The sequence below is a fragment of the Salvelinus sp. IW2-2015 genome, linkage group LG4q.1:29 (assembly GCF_002910315.2).
Source record: "Salvelinus sp. IW2-2015 linkage group LG4q.1:29, ASM291031v2, whole genome shotgun sequence".
In the NCBI taxonomy this organism is placed as follows: domain Eukaryota; kingdom Metazoa; phylum Chordata; class Actinopteri; order Salmoniformes; family Salmonidae; genus Salvelinus; species Salvelinus sp. IW2-2015.
In genome coordinates, this window is record NC_036842.1 from 85,772,514 (window position 1) to 85,797,425 (window position 24,912).

Consider the following 24,912-nt stretch of genomic DNA (forward strand, 5'->3'; position numbering starts at 1 on the left):
TGAATGTGTAACTGAAGTGCAGCCATTTTCTTCTTTACAGGTATGACAGCAAAAGTAAGATGTAAGTTTAATGTAAAGTTAAAATAAAGTAATAACAGGCACATCTTATTTTTTTATTCATCTTTTATTAAGTCAGGGTAACTTGGTCATCATGGCTACGTGTAACAGCAGTGAGATCCCCTCTGGGACCAGAACTGACTTCAGTATTACTCAACCAATATTCCCCCAATTATACAGAGACATAGCAATACTATTATGACAACAGTATTGGAACAATATGATAGTGTATCGTGGAACTATTATTTTCAATGTTCAAATCCAGCAATTAAAAAGGTCTTCAGTCATATCAAAATAAAAATATAATACAGAAAAATACAGAGAAATACTTAAATGTAAACACCTCTCCCACTCAATGATGAGCTCTGTACATCATCAGTCATGTATTCACAACAAAAATCTTGATGAAATGAAATATAATGAATAATCTTAAATACTGTAAGTAACACTGCCTGTAATGAAGGGGTAGCTCTAGTGGGGACTGGGACAAGTGGCAAACCTGGTGCAGCTATGGTCAGACAATACTCAATGAATTTAAAAGCAAAGTAAAGCGAGCAATCAAACACATAAAATACATACATTAAGACTTACACATTGAATAAAACACATGCAATTACACACATGCAAGACAAGAAAATGACGTAACGTAATTGTTCAAAGCGCTTCAACACCACTCCGTCATAATGAGTCACTTCAAAAAACAACTTCAAAAAGTGCAGGATGGCAAAGAAAGAAATAGTATTTTAGTCTACAGGAATCTGTGTATGATCACAGGGAAAGAATATGCATGAAGTTAAAATGCTCCATCATTCTTGCCAATGCAGGTTAGCCAAACAAGTCCAAGTTTGTAGTGTGGTACTACTGTAGCTTCTGTAGCTACTACTGTATTTGACAGGAGGTTGTACGAATGGGGCTTGAGAGGAGGAGAGACAGGGTAAGGAGAACTGAACCCCCCGGGTGACCAGGACCTTTCAGCCCTCCTGTCCAAAGTCCTCTGTGAACTTCCTGACCTTGAACAAGTCCTCAGTTGTACTGTGGGCCGTGTGGTGGATAGTGAGCGCAGCATGTCAGACTGGAGGGCAGAGGGACACAGAGAAGACAAACAAGAGCATTAGCATGGTTCAGCAATTACACAAATGTGAGAGTCAGTGTGCAATGCCAGGATGTGTATGTTGAAACAACATGTTCCAGCATGTTTGTGAGCTGTGAATGTGAATGTCAATGAACACAGTGAGTATGTCTGTGCTGTGAATGTCAAATAAAATAAAATAAAATGTTATTTGTCACATGCACCAAATACAACAAGTGTAGACAGCAGGTGCAACAGATGCATTTCACCTTACAGTGAAATGCTTACTTACTTAACCAACAATGCTTTAAGAAGTTAAGAAAAAAATAAAAATAAGTGTTAAGTAAAAAATATATAAGTAAATAATTGAAAATAAAAAGTTAAAATAATTAAAAAGCAGCAGTAAAATAACAGCTATTTACAGGGGGTACCGGTACAGAGTTAATGTGCGGGGGCACAGGTTAGTCGAGGTAATTGAGGTAAAATGTACATGTAGGTAGAGTTAAAGTGACTATGCATAGATAACAAACAGAATAGTAGCAGCGTAAAGGGGGGGGGGGGTCAATGCAAATATCCATTTGATTAGCTATTCAGGAGTCTTATGGCTTGGGGGTAGAAGGTGTTGAGAAGCCTTTTGGACCTAGACTTGGCGTTCCTTACCACTTGCCGTGCGGTAGCAGAGAGAACAGTCTAAGACTAGGGTGTCTGGAGTCTTTGACAATGTGTGTTTCTTACCATGCAGATGATGGGCTCCGGAATTTTGTCGCTAGGCACATCCATCCAGGTCAATTCTATGGCTCCCGGGTCCCCAGGCGAGCACGGGGTCAGAAGGTCATCCACCATCAATTGACTGTTGGCACTGGATGGACCTTGCACCTAGAGTACCATTACAACAACACACTATCTTAAATATCCTTAAAGGTTGAGAAAGAGATGTACCTTTAGTGTTGTATGCAAGAGTTGACTGCAATAGAGTTGCTATTGTGTGTATAAATGACCTTTTTGAAGTGTGGGGCTGACTGCAGTTTCCTGACAGGCTGCATGAGGGCATCTCATACGATGACGCTGATATCGGCCCCAGAGTAGCTTTCTGTCTTTTTGGCGAGCTTACACAGGTCTGCGTCACTGATGCTGTGACGCGTGTTGCCCAGGTGCAACCGGAACATCTGGGACATAGCTGGCCACTAACATTTAGTGGCTGCTGCCAACATACTGACTCAGCTCCAGCCACTTTAATAATGGGAATTGATGGAAATTTATTTAAAAATGTATCACTAGCCACTTTAAACAATGCCACTTAATATAATGTTTACATACCATACATTACTCATCTCATCTCATATGTATATGTATATACTGTACTCTATATCATCTACTGCATCTTGCCATCTTTATGTAATACATGTATCACTAGCCACTTTAAACTATGCCACTTTATGTTTATATACCCTACATTACTCATCTCATATGTATATACTGTACTCTATACCATCTACTGCATCTTGCCTATGCCGTTCTGTACCATCACTCATTCATATATCTTTATGTACATATTCTTTATCCCTTTACACTTGTGTGTATAAGGTAGTAGTTAGGGAATTGTTAGGTTAGATTACTCGTTGGTTATTACTGCATTGTCGGAACTAGAAGCACAAGCATTTCGCTACACTCGCATTAACATCTGCTAACCATGTGTATGTGACAAATCAAATTTGATTTGATTTGGCTGTTCTAGGAGAGGGATGTATTGATAATGCTTGATAATTGATGATGCTTGATAATGACTTTATTGTGTCTGTTAGGAAATTATTTTTAGCTTGAACAACGTAAAACATTTGTAACACATTTTTGTCACTTTTCCTAAAACCAGATGTGGAAAAACAACAGAGAAATATTTTTGTTTAATTAGTAAAGGCTTGATAAAACATTTATTAATGGTAATGGTGCTTGAAAACCCAAACAAATGAAAACCCAAACAAAATTAGCAAAATTGGCAGTGTTAAGGCTGGGGGATTGAAATCGTGTTTGTAGATAGAACACTTCTGCACAGACATGTAAAGCAATACATTCACTCTTTACAGTGTAATCATTAGTATTGTAACATGAGGCCCATACAGTTACCCAGAAACCCTATTGTACATTACAGAATCAAAGATCATGAACCCACAGTTGTATCTGAAAGGCAATATTTTACATTTTAGTAATTTAGCAGACACTCTTATCCAGAGTGACTTACATTAGTGAGTGCATACATTTTGATACTTTTWTCGTACTGGTCCCCTGTGGGAATCGAACCCACAATCCTGGCAGCGCCATGCTCTACCAACTGAGCTACCAACTGACATTGATATACTTTTACTGTCCCTTATTTCATGTGTTTCCTGTCCCTTAGTTTGTTTTCATTTAGCAGATGCTCTTATCCAGAAAGACTTACAGGAGCGATTAGTGTTACGGGTCCTGCTCAAGGGAACATCGGCAGATCTTTCACCTAATTGGCTCGGGATTTGCACCAGCGACCTTTCAGTTACTGGCCCAACGCTCTTAACCGCTAGGCTACCTTCCGCCTTGAGGTACGTTCTGTAACAAGTTTATTGTATGTTCTGTATGTAAAATAGAAAACAAATACCTCAAGAGCAAATGTGGTTTTGAAATCAAATTGAATGATATTAAAATGGTCTAAGACACATGGTACTTCTCATCAGTAGGCAATGTAGGATTTCAGTAACTGGGAAATCTGCTACAGTATCTGCAAACACTAGTCTTTGCTTTGGGAGATTATAGCTTTTTTCCCCTTTTTTTTCTTATTTTCCTTCTTTTTATAAAAGTCTGCAGAAAAACAAGACACGTTTTCCATTTTAATAGTCACATGATTGACGGTGACCCAAAATGACAAGTATACCTTCATATAACAAGGCTGAAAAAAAGAAGAAAATGAACAGATGATAAAGTCTTCACTCAGAGTATAGGTCACTTCATAGAAGTCATTATGCTGTTGATTGAGAGCAATATCTCGTTGATTGTTGAGAGGATGTTGTATGTAGGCTATGTCTGCCAATCAATAAAAGTGCATTTTACAAAGAAAGCACATCAGTTTGCACACTATACAAAGTGTTATGACCAAAAGCTGTACAACCTATGCTCAAAGTAATCACATCAAATCATAATTGTAACCAGATATAAATAAGACACGTAGAATACTTTACATCAATGTATCTGTAGTGCTTATTCAAGTCCCACAGGATAATAATCTCTTCTGTAGTGTTCATATTTATAATCTTAAATTAATCATCTAAACATGTCAATCCAGCCTGTACTTCAGTACAGGTCTTTATAGGGTTTGGGGTATTTAAACATCAGATAATCCATGTAATAAAAGTCATAGGCCCTCTGTCTCTCCGTGGCGTTCAACTGTTCAAAATATCTCTGGGTAATGGTGGAGGAAGTCCTTTCTGCTTTGGGGTTCCTGTCTTTAAAGTCAGGGAAAGTGAGGTTGCTAGGTGCCCCGATGCTCCGTAGCAGGAAGTTGGCCTCCTCCTTCAGGCTCTCGAATTTCCCGATGAAGTCGTAGTGCAGCTGGCAGGGGCTGCATAGTTGGCTGACCGGCGTCCAGTGGATGTCCATGCCCACGGGTCGCCTCACATCCAACAGGTACTGGACAAACTCCCTGAAGGTGACCCCGGCGCCGGTCCTTAGGGCAGAAAGCGAGGCGTTGGCCCGGTACCGGGAGATGATGGGCCGGCCAAACACCGGGTGGTAGTACGAGTTGGGGCTCTCGAACTTGTCACGGAAGGCCGACACCAGCCTCTCGAAAGGCTCCCGTACGAAGAGGACCTTGGTGTAAGAGCGGAGGCGCTCGGCCACGCCCGCCTGGCTGTAGGCGTCCAGTCGACGGAGTTGGTTGGCATAGTGGGCGTCGTCGTGGGCGATGCCGTGCGTGGAGGTGGCACTGCCTCCCAGGACCATCAGCACCCGCTTCCAGTTGGAGCAGCCAGCTTTGGGCACCTCACAGTACAGCAGGCCTGACCTATTATTAATTAACCAATACAACAGAAATATATGAATAGTTATCTGGGGCTAACATCTCAGAGTGGGAGTCCTGATTTAGGATCAGTTAGGCCTTTTAGATCACAATGAATAAAATTACATGGACAGGGGGACCTCTAGATCAGCCCTGAACATGAATTGCAATGAAATACAATTATACATGTAAATCATGTAATGTATTTACTGTTTACATGTACTGTAAATAATGCTCAATGAAATTAACCACTAAAGTTACAACACCTATCCTCCACGTAGACGCGGGACACCTGCCGGCTGGAGACGGGGTGCTCGGTGACGCCCGGCTGGTATTTGGTGCAGACCTCCCTCAGCAGGTGGTGGCGGGACACTTGGGTATGAGCCATGCCCTGTAACTGACGGTCCTCCTCACCAGGGGGGGCACCACTAGGAATTACAGAACCGCTCTTTAACAGCAGCTTCCTGTGGCGTTTAGTGACCGGTGGCCTGGGGCTTTCGGCTTGTTGGTCTCCGGAAGTTGGGGTGGATGAGTGGGGCAGCCACTGTAAGGAAGGGGGCTGTCTGGGGCTAGGACTAGGGAGGCTGGGGTTAGAGGATATCTCTTCCCCTGGAGCTCCATGGAAACCTCCACCTAGGTTGATGCCCTCAACGACTGCACTGTCTGAGGGCTGATCCTGTGTCACATGGAACAATTGTTAACAGAAGCTCAACTTTACACAAGATGGAGATAGTGCTTGTTCCTCAACAATCCACAAGATGGCGTCATTACATTATTTTGAGGGAGCTCAGCAGCTCAGTGAGCTGAATGTAAGCAGGCATCTGATCTGATCAAGTAATCTTACCTTTTGAATTGGCCACCTTGGAGCAACCATGAACTTCGCACCTGGAGAGAAAGAGAGAGAGAAAGAGAGAGAGAGAGAGCGAGAGAGAGAGAGAGAGAGGAGACAGACAGACGAGAGAGAGAGGAGATTGATAGAATCCTACATTACGTATTACAAAAAGTATTTTGCTTGTAACAAGCTTCTCCAGCCGAGCTGAAATAGGTATCAAGACAGAGCCTAGAGGAGAGATGGTGTCTATTACAGATGGGGCTATAGGACAAGACTCCATTTTATCACAAGATTAGGTTTTTGATAGAGAGGCCAGGTGTGTGTGTGTGTGTGTGTTTGTTTGACTTTGTGTGGGGTGTGGTGTGCGTGTGCGTGTGCGTGTTGGTGTGTGTGTGTGTGTGTGTGTGTGTGTGTGTGTGTGTGTGTGTGTGTGTGTTGTGTGTGGTGTGTGTGATAGAAGAGAGAAAATAAAGAGTGATGCTCATGTTACCTTGGCGACGCTTAGATTACCGGCCACTATCACGTTTTATCAACACTTTCACCTATTGTATTATTGTTGAGTTACTGAGAACAGATCTCTCTTCCCAGTGCAGCCAAGTGATATTTTTCAGACTGAGGCGTGACATACATAATAGTACAGAAATCGTTACAGGACAGGGGAATGGGGATGTCAAAAATGGCTTTGTCATCACAAAACAGATTTGTTAGAGAAGAACTTAAAATCAGCCTCAAACAAAACAGTCAAGGGATGCACAGAAACATTATGTCTTTCAGATTGTGATTATAATCAGTCATAGAATAATACATATTTTTGGGGGAGGGAAGTAGACACCCAAGAGATGGAGGAAAACATCAGAAAACATAATTAGTCACCATAGCAGATGTTCAAGACATCACATGGTCATTAGAGATGTTGCTAGTGAGAACTACAGTAACAACGTGCTATTTTTTACATACATTCATGTAATGTTTCATCTAGAATTTACAGTATAATGACACAGTGCCAGTTCTCAATATCTATGTGTTATCGCTCGATAGCACTAGACGGCTACAAGAAAACAAAACTGAATACATGCAGGGCTGTTGGGCCGCTCCATGGGGGGTGACTGATCTCCTACATAACAATGACAACCTTGCTTACTCCTTACTAAGAACACACACACACACACACACAACAAACACCACAACACACACACACACACCACACACACCACACACACACACACACACAACACACACACACACACACCACAAACACACACACACACACACACACAACCCACACACACACACACAACACCACACACACACACACACACACAGGAGGCTTGCTAATGTGAATGTGCCAGGGGTAATGGGGGATCCAGATGGCTTCCACAGCGGCAGCCTGGGATCATCTTGACACTGAAGGTTACTGCTTTCCGACTGCTGCCGTGTCAAAAGAGCATCAAGAATCTCTCACTGCTTCTCAAGAAGTCACCCACTTTTGCAACACTTGCAAGGAACAATATATCTGGGTGAGCTTGGCCCAATGAAAGCAAATCACAAAGACTATCCATTGTATGAGGGGATATAATGAAGCATTATAAAAGAGAATGAAGAATGTCTTACAAAGGCATACATAACAGATAAGTAATGCTTCTGTCAATGGCCCTGTGTTGGCTGTCTAAGTAATATAGATGTGTTAAGTTGTCAATGGCCCTGTGTTGGCTGTCTAAGGAATAGAATGTGTTAAGTTGTCAATGGCCCCTGTGTTGGCTGTCTAAGGAATAGAATGTGTTAAGTTGTCAATGGCCCCTGTGTTGGCTGTCTAAGGAATAGAATTGTTAAGTTGTCAATGGCCAATGTGGTTGGCTGTCTAAGGAATAGAATGTGTTAAGTTGTCAATGGCCCTTGTGTTGGCTGTCTAAGAAATATAATGTGTTAAGTTGTCAATGGCCCTGTGTTGGCTGTCTTAGGAAATAGAATGTGTTAAGTTGTCAATGCCCCTGTGGTTGGCTGTCTAAGAAATATAATGTGTTAAGTTGTCAATGGCCAGTGTGTTGGCTGTCTAAGGAATAGAATGTTGTTAAGTTGTCATGGGCCGCCTGTGTTGGCTGTCTAAGAAATATAATGTGTTAAGTTTGTCATTGGCCAGTGTGTTGGCTGGTCTAAGAATATAAATGTGTTAAGTTGTCAAGGCCCTGTGTTGGCTGTTAAGAAATAATAAGTGTTTAAGTTGTCATTGAAGCAGTGTGTGGCGTGTCTAAGAAAATATAATGTTTAAGTTGTCAATGGCCAGTGTGTTGGGTCTAAGGAATAGAATGTGTTAAGTTGTCAATGGCCCTGTGTTGGCTGTCTAGGAAATTAGAATGTGTTAAGTTTGTCCTGTTCACATACAGTAGCTTCAGTACCACTTGCATTTAAAGGTTATTACTGTAAGGTGTTTAATATTCTATTTAGGGGCGATTGTAAAGCTTGCACCTGCTGTACCCCGATAACCCCCTGTCTCACACACTCACACACACACACACACACACACACACACACACACACACACCACACACACACACACACTACACACACAACACCACACACACACACACACACACACACACACACACACACACACACACACACACACACCACCAGCCCCCTTCCTCAATGTCAGTGTTGACTCAGGACTTCCACCACTTCTACACCTGTCATTTAGCTTACCCTCTTTGGCAATCACTAACTAAGCTCAAATCTGGGGCTTAAACTTTACTCTCTGCTCTGAGCAACTTAACGACACGCACAGACAGGCAGACAGACAGACAGACAGACAGACAGACAGGTAGGCAGGCAGACAGGTGAGGAGACACTGCTGCTGTCAACCCTGTAATGACCCTGGCCTGCCTGTGATGGAGATGACGAGAGGGGGGCGACCTGATTGACGGCACGTGTCAGCGGGGAGGACATGAGAGTTGTGTCAAGGCCGTCACACTGATCGTCACAGGATCGATTACATGCCAGAGCTGTGGAGGCTTACTGCTGGTGACGGACTGAGAGAGAGAGGTGTGTGTGTTTGTACTGTGTGTGATGTGAGTGACTGTGTTTGTACTGTGTGATGTGAGTGACTGTGTTTGTGCGCGCGTGTGTGTGACAATTACTTACTTCCCAGCCAAGCACCAGATTTAGGCCCCCTGTCTAAGGTCTCTCCACTGTCAGTCTACAGCTCAGGAGGACTGTGTTTAAGCATTTCATTCCTGATGCTGTCAGGGCAACATGCTTTGTATTTTCTTCAATCGTGTAATTTGGTAGTCAATTGGGTTCTTGTTGTTTTTAAATGTGTGTTCTAGGGAGCTGAATTTTTCTTGAATATTTTGGGGGTTTAAAGTAAGGTCTTCTGATGGTATTATTCCATCAAGACGTTCAAAACGATATTTTACAATGTTGCCATTTTGAATGACTAGGTCATTCCTCTGTTGTCCATTTAGACCATTTTATTTCTCCCACAACTGGCTTCTATCAATGGAGTCTTCAATCTCTTTCAGAGTGTTGTCATAATGCTTCTGTTTCTTCCAGCTTAGGTTATGTTTATATTCTTTCAATGTGACACAATATTCTTACCGAACGTCTCTAACCTGTAGTTAGTGATGTTTTCTATTTGATAAATATCTCAATTTGTTCCTTATGAGATTACATTCAGCATCAAACCATTTCTCTTTTTACATTTTCCAATTAGAACAGTTTTTATTTTGCATAAATTTTCTTTTGTGGCAGCTTTTTGATAGATCTCATTTAATTTATTCACAGCCAAATTTATGTCAGGGAGGTTTGGGCTGAATGCACTTGAAAGGAAATCATTTATACAGGCTGTAATTTCTGGGCAGTGCATTGTTGTGTTGAAGTGTGTTGCGCTGTCAGTGGCCCATCTGTATGTTTCATTTGGATGAAGCCGTGTACAGGGCTCTGTTTGTGTGGTCTTTGGGTGGCGAAGTCTTTTCAAAAAGACAATCTGGCAGCGGTCAGACAATGGTGTCTGTGGTCTGACAGTGAATGCACTAATAGAGGAGGGATCCAAGTCTGAGATTGCATAGTCAACAACACTAGTCCCAAGAGTTAAGCAGTAAGTTAGAATCCCATCTAATCCTACCATTAGAAAAACACAGGCCTAAGGCTCAACAGAGATGCACTAACTCCTTTACATTTTTGTTCGCTACCTGGTCAGAGCTATTTCTATTACTAGTGATGGGACTCAGGTATATGTCAAATATATGTCTATTACCCTCAGGGTCTACTACACATTCAGATTCAGAACCTGTTCTACCATTAAAATCCCCCAAATGACTTTTTGGGGGGCTTGCCTGTTTTGCTTGTTATTTTGGCATTAATACGTGTCACTTATCAGTTTGCAAAAAAAGTCATTGAGATAATAAGGCCGCATACAAACATGATCTCTTTTTTGCTTTCTTGAGTAAGGCAGCTCCAAAATGCAGGTGTTTCAGCCTAGCGCAGTGCTTTCTGTGGTGATGGGGCAAGCCAGCACAAAATACAGAGCGTTGCGCCTGATTGGCTCAGTTTTCTGTCATGATTGGCTCAGTTTTTTGTCACTCATGGGACAGTACGTCATCCCCAAATCTAAGGTTAGAGCTCAAAAATGTTAGCCCCTTGGGTTCTGCCATAGGGTTATATTAGAAGTGCCCATCCGATAAGGCTCAAGGTCATTGGCCACAGATAGAATGACATCAAATCACGTTATAGCTACAGTAGCTTTAATTGGACTGTCACATCTTACTTTCAAAGTCTTAGCTAGCAGTCATCATCAGTTGTCATCAAGTCGACATTCTACTGGCAAATCCTATGTAATCCTTGTCATATGAAGATAAATTATAGATAAAACGTATCGGTGCTCATCGGCCATTGTAAACAAAGATTACACCACAAGTTGGAAATCGCAAATTCATTAATGAGTCGTTTGGAAGGACTCAGTGGCTAACTGTAAGCTTTGCAAAGAAACCACTAATGTTAGCCTGTTATTCAGTGGAGTGGCTGTGTTTTTTRCCCCGAGTTACCACCATAAATCCAGAGAATGCCAGACTTTGATGACAAAGTTTGATGACAACATTTGCCCACAAAGGACCGCTGCGCCACCTCCACAAGGTGAGTCCAAAAATGTCTTGTATGCTGCTGCATAAATGATGTAATATGCAAGGGAGAAATATATACTGTTGCTAAGAAAGTAATATTAAGTGTATGTTGTGTAGTAAGCTGTTAGTAGCCCATGTGCCTCACCCTAATAATTTGGTCTATTTTCACCAACGCGGTATTGTAAACACATAACGTTAGTAGTTGTGGTGCTCGGCTTGCACGTGCAAATTCAACACACACAACATTCTATAATATAATTGTGTTATTTGACGTGTCAAGTTAAAAGCCGATTTAACGCGTCAAATAGTGTTATATGACGTGTATCTTTTTTGACACACAAAGACCCAAACGGCATTCAATGTGCCTCACCCTAATAATTTGGTATATTTTCACCACTTCATTTCGCCTACTGTTCTAACTTGGTGGTTCACAAATAGCCTAGAACCTGTTTTTAATCATTGAATATTGTAAGAGCTCTCATTGTCTGTTTGTATGCCCCAAGTCTGCCATATAAGCTATGTTTTTTTTAAAGGCAGTAAATGAGGCTGAACGAACTGTTTCGCTGCCAGACAAAGCTCTGCTGAAAGCCAGGTGTAGCAGTGGTAAGATGTTGGGACTGCTGTTGGGACTCTGTTGTTGGGACAGCTTTATGAAGGCCATAACAGTTTGTGGGCACCGTTTTGTCACCGTTATAGTGCAATTAATATATTGTTTAGTGTTGTGTTGTAGTGGCTTTGCTGGCATGCATCCCACTTTTTTTGTTTGCCCCACCAAGATGGGTGGGGCAAACAAGATCCTAAAATCACCAAGATGCTAAAATCGCCACTGCATATGATCATTCCTCCCGAGTACCTACCGTGAGTTACATTTTAATGATGGGAGTATAATGTCCCTATAGCCTGAAGGACATTGAGGATCTATGCTACCACGACACCATGTTTCTAGAAGTATTATTATGTCTTGACTTTTGGTGTTTTTAAGAAAATCTGGGTTTTGGTCTTAAGACGTAAGGTAGAGGAGTACAAGCCCTGGATATACCAAGAACTGAATGTTAATGATCTCATTTCACAAACTCAGCAAAAAAAGAAATGTCCTCTCACTGTCAACTGCGTTCATTTTCAGCAAACTTAACATGTGTAAATATTTGTAGGAACATAACAAGATTCAACAACTGAGACATAAACTGAACAAGTTCCACAGACATGTGACTAACAGAAATTGAATAATGGATCCCTGAACAAAGGGGGGGGGGGTCAAAATCAAAAGTAGCAGTCAGTATCTGGTGTGGTCACCAGCTGCATTAACTTCTCTAGGATAGGGGGCAGCATTTTCAAATTTGGATGAAAAGCATACCCAAATTCAACTGCCAGCTACTCATCCCCAGACGATAAGATATGCATATTATTGGTAGATTTGGTTTGAAAACACTCTGACGTTTCTAAAACTGTTTGAATCATGTCTGTGAGTATAACAGAACTTATTTAGCAGGCGAAACCCCGAGGACAAACCATTCCGATTTTTTTTTTTTTTGAGGTCACTCTTTTCAATGGGTTTTCACTGGGAATCCAGATTTCTAATTGACCTTCTTGCAGTTCCTACCGCTTCCACTGGATGTCAACAGTCTTTAGAAATTGGTTGAGGTTTTTTCCTTTGTGTAATGAAGAAGTATGCCCATCTTGAACGAGGGTCACTCGAAGTGTCCTGTTTGTTAGAGGCGCGTAACCAGAAAGCTAACTACAGTTTGTTTTAATCCTGTATTGAACACAGATCATCCCGTCTTCAATTTGATCGATTATTTACGTTAAAAAAATACCTAAAGTTGTATTACAAAAGTAGTTTGAAATGTTTTGGCAAAGTTTACAGGTAACTTTTGAGATATTTTGTAGTCACGTTGCACAAGGAACCGGTGTTTTTCTGGATCAAATGCGCCAAATAACATTTTGGATATATATCGACGGAATTAATCGAACAAAAGGACCATTTGTGATGTTTATGGGACATATTGGAGTGCCAACAACAGAAGCTCGTCAAAGGTAAGGCATGAATTATATTTTTATTTCTGTGTTTTGTGTCGCGCCTGCAGGGTTGAAATATGCTTCTCTCTCTTTGTTTACTCTGTTGCTATCCTCAGCTAATAGCATTTTTTGCTTTCGCCGAAAGGCCTATTTGAATTCTGACATGTTGGCTGGATTCACAACAAGTGTAGCTTTAATTTGGTATCTTTCATGTGTGATTTAATGAAAGTTAGATTTTTATAGTAATTTATTTGAATWTGGCGCTCTGCATTTTCTCTGGCTTTTGGCCAAGTGGGACGTTAGCGTCCCACATATCCCAGAGAGGTTAAGTACTGCAGTGCATCTCCTCCTCATGGACTGCACCAGATTTACCAGTTCTTGCTGTGAGATCCCCCTATCTTCCACCAAGGCACCTGCAAGTTCCCGGACATTTCTGGGGGGGAAGGGCCCTAGCCCTCACCCTCCGATCCAACAGGTCCCAGACGTGCTCAATGGGATTGAGATCCGGGCTCTTCGCTGGCCAAGGCAGAACACTGACATTCCTGTCTTTCAAGGAAATCACGTACAGAACGAGCAGTATGGCTGGTGGCATTGTCATGCTGGAGGGTCATGTCAGGATGAGCCTGCAGGAAGGGTACCACATGAGGGAGGAGGATGTCTTCCCTGTAATGCACAGTGTTGAGATTGCCTGCTATGACAACAAGCTCATTCCGATGATGCTGTGACACATCGCCCCAGACCATGACGGCCCCTCCACCTCCAAATCGTTCCCGCTCCAGTGTACAGGCCTCGGTGTAACGCTCATTCCTTTGACGATAAAAGCGAATCCGYCCATCACCCCTGGTGAGACAAAACCGCGACTCGTCAATGAAGAGCACTTTTTGCCAGTCCTTTCTGGTCCAGCAACGGTGGGTTTGTGCCCATAGGCGACGTAGTTGCCGGTGATGTCTGGTGAGGATCTGCCTTACAACAGGCCTACAAGCCCTCAGTTCCAGGCCTCTTCTCAACCTATTGCGGGACAGTCTGAGCACTGATGGAGGGATTGTGCGTTCTGGTGTAACTCGGGCAGTTGTTGTTGCCATCCTGTACCTGTCCCGCAGGTGTGATGTTCAGATGTACCGATCCTGTGCAGGTGTTGTTACACGTGATCTGCCACTGCGAGGATGATCAGCTGTCCGTCCTGTCTCCCTGTAGCGCTGTCTTAGGCGTCTCACAGTACGGACATTGCAGATGAGCAGGGACCCTGGGCATCTTTCTTTTGGTGTTTTTTATGAGTCAGTAGAAAGGCCTCTTTAGTGTCCTAAGTTTTCATAACTGTGACCTTAATTGCCTACCGTCTGTAAGCTGTTAGTATCTTAACAACCGTTCCACAGGTGCATGTTCATTAATTGTTTATGGTTCATTGAACAAGCATGGGAAACAGTGTTTATCCCTTTCAATGAAGATCTGTGAAGTTATTTTATATTTTTACGAATTATCTTTGAAAGACAGGGTCCTGAAAAAGTTATGTTTTCTTTTTTTGCTGAGTTTATAAATATATACAGTATATCTATATATAATTTGGTTATAGTAAAGTACATAGGAAATTAATACACAAGCAAATATAGAACAGAACATCCAAACTTGTGTTATTTCCAGCAAGTTGATGTGACTGAGGAAATAGAGTATGGTATGTGTGTTGTATTATGTGTGTGGTTGATACACCCGCACAATATTTAGACTAAGCGCACCAACCACGCCCAACAGCTCACCAACCACGCCAACAGCGCACCAACCACACCCAACAGTCCACCACCACGCCCAACAGCGCATCAACCACGCCAACAAGTCCACCAACCACGCCAACAGCGCACCAACCCGCCCAACCACGCCCAACAGCTCACCAACCACAGCCCAAACAGCGCACCAACCACGCCCAACAGCGCACCAACCACGCCCAACAGCGCACCAACCACGCCCAACAGCGCACCAACCACGCCAAACGCCCACCACCACGCCCAACAGCGCACCAACCACGCCCAGACAAGTCCACCAACCACGCCCAACAGCGCACCAACCACGCCCAACAGTCCACCAACCACACCCAACAGTGCACCAACCACGCCCAACAGTCCACCAACCACGCCCAACAGTCCACCAACCACGCCCAACAGTGCACCAACCACGCCCAACAGTCCACCAACCACACCCAACAGTGCACCAACCATGCCCAACACAAGAGTGAATGTTGTGCTGTGTGTTTCAACTAAGAGCATTCTTCAGTAGCAGGAAATATATATTTTTATAAATAGACAACAAGAAAATGACTATATCTTCATATCATTTCAGAATGTGAAACTAATTTCTCTTTTATCTTATACACTGAGCATACCAAACATTAGGAACACACTTTTGCCCTCAGAACAGCCTCAATTCATTGGGACATAGACTCTACAAGGTGTCAAAAGCATTCCACAGGGATGCTGGCCCATGTTGACTCCAATGCTTGGTGGTGGACCATTCTTGATACACACAGGAAACTGTTGAGCGTTAGGGTCTATATGACTCTTACCGGAGGCTGCCTCTGCATATGTGGGCTGGCAGTGAGGCTGAGCTATGGTCGGGTCTGGGTTACCSTCCTGTTGGCCACTATTTGTCCTACCCCTATAGTACAATCCAGTGCATGGCTAAATGCTCTCTCTCTCTCTCATGCTCCCCATTCCTGCTTTTCTCCGCTCTTACCTCACCGAAGGGGTATCTTTAATTGATGGAAAGGTTATAAATATTGGAGGGTGTTTCAGCGTGACTTGAAAGGCTTCCACAGTGCTCTGCGCTGTGTGGTGAGAGAGCCATCCCTGTCACAGTGTCTCCTGCTCAGTGCAGAGGTAATGAGTCAAGGCKCTGAGTTGGAATGGAGAATCTGATGAGTTTCCATAGAAGTAGGATTACTAGAACAGATATTCCCATTCAATTATATTTATATGGAAGCTTTGGTGTCGACAGACAAAGAATAGCGGGTTCTGACTAGTCATYTGGGCATGTGCACTGATAGGGTCAGAAACCAACTGTACACATAGCGCAGGTACTCTCATGCATAGAGAATCTCACATACATTAGTTGATGGGGTATACAAAATGACTCTGTCAGAAGATAGTGCAATACAAGCTGTGATGTGTCAGAACCTGAATAAAACTCTTCTTTGTTATCACAATATTGCTGTACTGTTTGTAGTCAACATTTTCAGGGTATAGAGTGAAACATTTCTCTACAGTGCAATATCACTTAGGTCCCCCTTAGTTGTTGTTCCTGATGCAAAGGCATTTGAGTGATAAGGCCTGCTTCAGCAGAATTGCACCCAATGGACCAAGAGCTGAGTACATTAAAAAGTGAGTCAATGATTGTTGGTGTAGATTTCAGTCTCAATTCTTCTTAGCAAGGGTAAGAGCGTCCTTCCACTGGATAATTTACAGTGCTTTCAGAAAGTATTCACACCCCTTGACTTTTTCCACAAAATTACATTTATTGAATTGAGTTGTTTTGTCACTGGCCTACACACAATACCTCATAATGTCAAAGTGGAATTATGGTTCAAAATTTGTATAAATTAATTAAAAATGAAAAGCTGAAATGTCTTGAGTCAATAAGTATTTAACCCCTTTGTTATGGCACACCTACATAAGTTGCATGGACTCACTCTGTGTGGAATAACAGTGTTTAACATGATTTTTAAATGACTACTTTATCTCTGTATTCTACACATACAATTATCTGTAAGGTCCCTCAGTCTGGCAGTGGATTTCTAACACAGATTCAACCACAAAGACCAGGGAGGTTTTCCAATGACTCGCAAAGAAGAGCACCTATTTGTAGATGGGTAAAACATGTTAAAAGCAGACATTGAATATACCTTTGAGCATGGTGAAGTTATAAATTACACTTTGGATAGTGTATCAACATACCCAGTCACTCAAAAATACAGACGTCCTTCCTAGTTTTTTTAAATGATAAAAGAAACGGAATAGGGCTAAGCACAGGCAAAATCCTAGAGGTTCCTGGTTCCGTCTCCTTTTCAACAGACACTGGGAGAAAAATTCACCTTTCAGCAGGACAATAACCTAAACTACAAGGTCAAATATACACTGGAGTTGCTTACCAAGATGACAGTGAATGTTCCTGTGTGGCCTAGTTACAGTTTTGACTTAATTCGGCTTGAAAATCGATGGCCAGACTTGAAAATGGCTGTCTAGTAATGATCAACAATCAACTTGTCAAAGCTATAAGAATTTATAATAGAATAATGTACAAATATGTATTGTACTATCCAGGTGGAGCAAAGCTCTTAGAGACTTACCCAGAAAGACTCACAGCTGCAATCACTCAGGGGGTTGAACACTTATGTAATCAAGATATATTAGTGTTTTATTAGAATTTTTCTTGACATTACAATGTATTATGTTTAGATCATTGACAAAAAACAACAATTAAATCCATTTGAATCCCACTTTATAATACAACAAAATGTGGAAAAAGTCAAGGGGTGTGATTTTTTTGTGAAGATCAGAATATCTTTCTGATTTGGTGTGACTGGCTGGGAACAATGTCCAAACCAAATGGAAAAGGTTTCATTGCGTAAGTGCACTTAAACCTAGAATCCTTAATTGAAACAATAACAAAGCGTTCGCCCCACCCCTGTTTCGTTAAAACGCTATGGGATGGGTCTGGAGAAATGCAACGACTCTCAAATTAATAGACAGAGCTAGGGATGCAAGGACTGGCCATCCATGATATCAAATGTATAATTTTAACCATGTTTTGAGGCTATACAGTGTTTGTTTAGATATGTTTACATGATTACAAACATTGGAATAAAACAAGCTTATATTTTGGGTTCTGATGGGGTACGACAGTTGAACTAAYCTCATGAGGCATTCATAATTTATATTCTTAAAGAATCAATAGGTATATATCATTAATTTATAAATCCCAAAATGGATGTAGCAACTAAGGATTCTAGCTTTAAACATATTGACATACACTATGCATGCAGTACATACAGTATGTATACATACACATTCTCAAGTGATTCGCCATTGTAGAGAAAAAATGGGAACACTATGTCACACACTAGCAAGAAACCAACCGTATCGTATAGTAGCCTACATTCTCCAGGCTCTTCACTGATGAATGCGTGACTTACATTTACATGACTGGTCTTCTGTGCACACAACTATTGACTGTGACCAGGTGAGCTGGAGCTGCAGCTCTACTATACATTCAATTCAGGTTATGTGGGCCAAAGTGGGAGGATAGCAATTATGCAGAGAACTAAGTTCAATCGACCCCTGCCATGGCTGATGCATGAATGAAATAAAAGATTGAGCATGAATAAATTGTTGGTACTCTTTGATTTCTCCATACTTTCACGCAGAAAGTAGTATACATCCTTCACACAAGAAACAATGTCGACAGAATGCATATATTTACATACAGTACAGCAATGAGTTTGTGTGCTTTGTCACTTTCTTTGAAAAGCAGCTATCTTCATGGATTTCAACCGATATTTCCATGGAGCAGAGACTTTTATTTGCAGTTTTATAGCTCCTCTCATGCTATTCTTCATATCCTGCTCAATACGGAAGTTGTCCAATGAAGCAGATGCAAAGCTACAGGACAGTTTCGCTAGCACAGACCGGAATATGTTTCACGGGGCTCATCCGATGGTATTGAGGAGTTTATCACATCAGTCACCGGCTTCATAAATAAGTGCACCGACGACGTCATCCCCACAGTGACGTACATACATATCCCAACCAGAAGCCATGGATTACAGGCAAAATCCGTGATGAACTAAAGGCTAGAGCTGCCGCTTTCAAGGAGCGGGACAGTAACCCGGACAGTAACCKGGACACCTGCTATGCCCTCCAACAAACCATCAAACAGGCAAAACGTCAATGCAGGACTAAGATCGAATCCTACTACACTGGCTCTGGAGCTCGTTGGATGTGGCAGGGCTTGCAAACTATCACAGATTACAAAGGGAAACCCAGCTATGAACATCCAGTGATGCGAGCTTACCAGATGAGCAAAATTACTTCTATGTTCGCTTCGAGGCAAGCAACATAGGGCCAGAAGGATTACCAGGACACGTACTTAGAGAATGCACTGACGAGCTGGCAAGTGTCTTCACTGACATTTTCAACCTCTCCCTGACCCAGTCTGTAATACCTACATGTTTCAAGCAGACCACCATAGTCTCTGTGCACATGAACGCCAAGGTAACCTGTCTAAATGACTATTATCCCATAACACTCACATCTGACGCCATGAAATGCTTTGAAAGGCTGGTCATGGCTCACATCAACACCATCATCCCAGACACCCTGGACCTACTCCAATTCCCATACCGCCCCAAAAGATCCACAGATGACACAATCTCTATTGCACTCCACACTGCCCTTTCCCACTTGGACAAAAGGAACACCTACTTGAGGATGCTGTTTATTGACCACCGTTTAGAGTTCAACACCATAGTGCCCTCCAAGCTCACCACTAAGCTAAGGACCCTGGGACTTAACACCTCACTCTGAAACTGGATCCTGGACTTCCTGGTGCCCCCAGTTGACGAGGGTAGCCAACAACACATCTGCCATTCTGACCCTCAACACAGCATCCTCTCAGGGGTGCGTGCTTAGTCCCCACCTGTACTCCCTGTTCACACACAACTGTGTGGACGGGCACAACTCCAAAACTATCATTAAGTTTACTGATGACATGACGGTGGTAGGCCTGATCAACGACGACGATGAGAGTGTGGTGCCAGGACAACAACCTCTCCCTCAATGTGAGCAAGACAAAGGAGATGATCGTGGACTACAGGAAACGGAGGGCCGAGTGCGCCCTCATTCACATCGACGGGGCTGTAGATGAGCGGGTCGAGAGCTTTCAGTTCCTCTGTGTCCAGATCACTTAGGATCTATTATGGCCCAAACACACCAACACAGTCATTGAAGAGGGAACGACAATGCCTCTTTACCCTCAGGAGGCTGAAAAGATTTGGAATGGACAAGTAAAAAACTAGCTGCACCATTGAGAGCATCTTGACTGGTTGCATCACCGCCTGGTATGGCAACTGCTTGGCATCTGACCGCAAGGCAGTACAGAGGGTAGTGTGTACAGCCCAGTACATCACTGGGGCCAAGCTCCCTGCCATCCAGGACCTTTATACCAGGCGATGTCAGAGGAAGGCCCTAAAAATTGTCAAAGACTCCAGCCACCCAAGTCATAGACTGTTCTCTCTGCTACCGCACAGCAGGTGGTACCGATGCACCAAGTCTGGAACCAAAAGGAACCTGAACATCTTCTACCACAAACCATAAGACTGCTAAATAGTTAGTTAAATCATTAACTAAATAGCTAGCAGGACTATATGCATTGACCCTTTTTGCACTAACTTTATTCACTCATCACATTCGTTGCTGTTACTGTTTACTATATGTCACTTTATTACTAGRTATATGTACATATCTACCTCAATTACCTCGTACCCCTGCACATCGACTCTATACTGGTACCCCTTGTATATAGTTTGTATATAGCCAAGTTATCATTACTCATTGTGTATATATTATTACTTATTTTCTATTATTTCTCTATTTTCTTTCTTTCAGAATTTTTTGTACTGGCCAGTAAGTAAGCATTTTACTGTTAGTTCACACCTGTTGTTAACGAAGCACTAATAACATTTGATTTGATTTTGACATGAGACAGAGAAAATTGTGCAGTTTTGACATGGTGTGCTTATTGTGTGTTCATATGCTATCTGGGGGCCCCCAACCTTAATTTATATATACACTACATCACCAAGAATATGTGGACACCTGCTCGTCGAACATCACATTCAAAAACATGGGCATTAATATGGAGTTGGTCCCCCATTTGCTGCTATAATAGCCTCCACTCTTCTGGGAAGACTTTCGACTAGATGTTAGAACATTGCTGCATGGACTTGCTTCTATTCAACCACAAGAGCATTAGTGAGGTCGTGCACTGATGTTGGTCGATTAGGCTTGGTTCACAGTCAGCGTTCCAATTCATCTTTTATTTATTTATTTATTTTTAACCCTTATTTAACTAGGCAAGTCAGTTAAGAACAAATTCTTATTTTCAATGACAGCCTAGGAACAGCGGGGAAACTGCCTAGTTAAGGGGCAGAACAACAGATGTTTACCTTGTCAGCTCGGGGATTTGATCTTGCAACCTTTCGGTTACTAGTCCAACATTCTAACCACTAGGCTACCTGCCGCCCCAACCCCATCTCAAAGGTGTTCGATGGGGTTGAGGTCAGGGATCTGTGCAGGCGAGACAAGTTCTTCCACACCGATCTCATCAAACCATTTCTGTATGGACCTCGCTTTGTGAGCGCGGGCATTGTCATGCTGAAACAGGAAAGGCCCAAACTGTGGCCACAAAGTTGGAAGCACAGAATCATCTAGAATGTCATTGTCTGCTGTAGCGTTAAGATRTTCCTTCACTGAAAGTAAGGGGCCTTGCCCGAACAATGAAAAACAGCCCCAGACCACTATTCTTCCTGCACCAAACTTTACAGTTGGCACTATGCATTGGGGCAGGTAGCGTTCTCCTGGCATCCGCCAAACCCAGATTCGTCTGTCGGACTTCGATGGTGTAGCGGGATTCATCACTCCAGCGTTTTCACTGCTCCAGAGTCCAGTCGATGCTTGGCATTGCGCATGGGGAACTTAGGCTTGTGTACGGCTGCCTTGGAAACCCATTTCATGAAGCTCCAGACAAACAGTTATTGTGCTGATGTTGCTTCCAGAGGCAGTTTGGAACTTGGAAGTGAGTGCTGCAACCGTAGACAGACCATTTTTAAGGAATACGCACTTCAGTACTCGGCGGTTCCGTTCTGTGAGCTTGTTTGGCCTACCATTTCGCGGCTGAGCCATTGTTGCTCCTAGACGTTTCCACTTCACAATAACAGCACTTACATTTGACCACGGCAGCTCTAGCAAGGCAGTAATTTCACAAACTGACTTGTTGGAAAGGTGGCATCCTATGACGGTGCCACATTGAGTCACTGAGCTCTTCTGTAAGGCCATTCTACTGCCAGTGTTTGTCWATGGAGATTGCATGGCTGTGTGCTCAATTGTATACACCTGTCAGCAATGGGTGCGGCTGAAATAGCCGAATCCTCTAATTTGAAGYCTATAGTTTTGTATATATAGTGTAGCTTCAATACCTACTGGCAGTTAGTTACTGTAGTGTTTACATATCCATTTAGGGGTGATTGTAAAGCTTGCACCTGCTGTAGCCTAATAAGCCTAATGGCTGTGTACTCGATTTTATACATCTGGGGCACGTGCCCGTTCGGTAAGCCGGCCCTGACTGCATCTGTCTCTGTGCTTTGTCATGTTTTGTTGGCTTTGCTTTGGTCTATAGATACGTTGTCTTTGCATGCATGAGTCATACATCACACACCAATAAATAAGATCCTAAAGGCCTTTTAATAAGCAACTGGTATCCCTCTAGAATATTACATCCATGATTGCGATGGAAGAGTGGACAGGACTGTGTATGTAACGATTTCCCTCCTCCTCTTCATCCGAAGAGGAGGAGCAGGGATTCGACCAAAACGCAGCGTTGTGAAATGACATTATATTTATTTAAACAAGACAAAAAACGAACTATACTTGATACTAAACAAAATAACAAAACGATGTAGACAGACCTGGACGTAAGAACTTACATGTAACGAAGAACGCACGAACAGGAAAAATGACTACACAAAACGAACGAACGGACAAACAAACCGAAACAGTCCCGTGTGGCGCAACATAGACACAGACACAGGAGACAACCACCCACAACAAACAATGTGAAACCACCTACCTTAATATGGCTCTCAATCAGAGGAAACGTAAACCACCTGCCTCTAATTGAGAACCATATCAGGTCACCCATTAACCAACATAGAAACACATAACATAGACTGCCCACCCAAACTCACGCCCTGACCGACTAACACATACAAAATAAACAGAAAACAGGTCAGGAACGTGACAGTGTAATGATAGGATTTACAGATTAGTTTACAGTATGTGTTTATTCTATATAAGTCTGCATTTTTGATCGTGTGTGTGTACATGTGCCTTTATACACAATGGTGAGCATGCGTTGTTTATACAAATCAAATCAAATTGTATTAGAAAATGTCAGTGAAGACACTTGCCAGTTGGTCGGCGCATGCTCGCAGTACACGTCCTGGTAATCCGTCTAGCCCTGCGGGCATGTGAATGTTGACCTGTTTAACACTGCGTGATCACACAGACTTCTGGAACAGCTGGTGCTCTCATGCATGTTTCAGTGTTATCTGCTCGAAGCGAGCATATAATTAGCTCGTCTGGTAGGCACTGGGTGTCACTGGGCAGCTCTCGGCTGTGCTTCCCTTTGTAGTCTGTAATGGTTTGCAAGCCCTGCCACATCCGACAACCGTCAGAGTAGGTGTAGTACGATTCGATCTTAGTCCTGTATTGAAGCTTTTCCTGTTTGATGGTTCGTCGGAGGGCATAGCGGGATTTCTTATTAGCTTCCGGGTTAGAGTCCCGCTCCTTGAAAGTGGCAGCTCTAGCCTTTAGCTCAGTGCGGATGTTGCCTGTAATCCATGGCTTCTGGTTGGGGTATGTACAGTTGAAGTCGGATTTACATTTAGGTTGGAGTCTTTAACTAATTTTTCAACCAATCCACAAATTTCTTGTCAACAAATTATAGTTTTGGCAAGTTGGTTAGGACATCTACTTTGTGCATGACACAAGTCATTTTTCCAATAATTGTTTACGGACAGATTATTTCACTTATAATTCACTGTATCACAATTCCAGTGGGTCAGAAGTTTACATACACTAAGTTGACTGCCTTTAAACAGCTTGGAAAATTCCCTAAAATTATGTCATGGCTTTAGAAGCTTCTGATAATTGACTAATAAGCTAATTGACATCATTTCAGTCAATTGGAGGTGTACCTGTAGATGTATTTCAAGGCCTACCTTCAAACTCAGTGCCTCTTTGCTTGACATCATCGGAAAATCAAAAGAAATCAGCCGAGACCTCAGGAAAACAATTGTAGACCTCCACAAGTCTGGTTCATCCTTGGGAGCAATTTCCAAATGTCTGAAGGTACCACGTTCATCTGTACAAACAATGGTATGCAAGTATAAACACCATGGGACCACGCAGCCATCATACCGCTCAGGAAGGAGACGCATTCTGTCTCCTAGAGATGAACGTACTTTGGATAAGTGCAAATCAACAGCAAAGGACCTTGTGAAGATGCCGGAGGAAACCGGTACAAAAGTATCTATATCCACAGTAAAATGAGTCCTATATCGACATAACCTGAAAGGCTGCTCAGCAAGGAAGGAGCCACTGCTCCAAAACCGCCATAAAAAAGCCAGACTACGGTTTGCAACTGCACATGGGGACAACGATTGTGGTCTGATGGTCTGATGAAACAAAAATAGAACTGTTTGACCATAATGACCATCGTTATGTTTYGAGTAAAAAGGGGGAGGCTTGCAAGCCGAAGAAAACCATCCCAACCGTGAAGCACGGGGGTGGCAGCATCATGTTGTGGGGGTGCTTTGCTGCAGGAGGGACTGGTGCACTTCACAAAATAGATGGCATCATGAGGCAGGAAAATTATGTGGAAATATTGAAGCAACATCTCAAGACATCAGTCAGGAAGTTAAAGCTTGGTCGCAAATGGGTCTTCCAAATGGACAATGACCCCAAGCATACTTCCAAAGTTGTGGCAAAAT

The 24,912-nt window shown here is 42.7% G+C and overlaps 1 protein-coding gene and 1 pseudogene across 1 annotated transcript in view; both read right to left on the reverse strand.

The window, feature by feature from the left end:
• Positions 1 to 416: 416 nt before the first annotated feature.
• On the reverse strand, positions 417 to 2,301 carry LOC139024889 (vacuolar protein sorting-associated protein 4A-like; annotated as a pseudogene).
• A 632-nt stretch (positions 2,302 to 2,933) lies between these two features.
• The window catches only part of LOC111962706 (carbohydrate sulfotransferase 8-like), a 94,755-nt gene continuing 72,776 nt past the window's right edge, over positions 2,934 to 24,912 (reverse strand). Inside the window, exons 3-5 of the mRNA XM_023985995.2 lie at positions 5,989 to 6,029; positions 5,411 to 5,820; positions 2,934 to 5,150 (exon numbers count right to left, since the gene is read on the reverse strand). Coding sequence (XP_023841763.1) covers positions 4,442 to 5,150; positions 5,411 to 5,820; positions 5,989 to 6,029 — 1,160 coding nt within the window. The 3' untranslated portion in view covers positions 2,934 to 4,441. The remainder of the gene's footprint in view (positions 5,151 to 5,410; positions 5,821 to 5,988; positions 6,030 to 24,912) is intronic.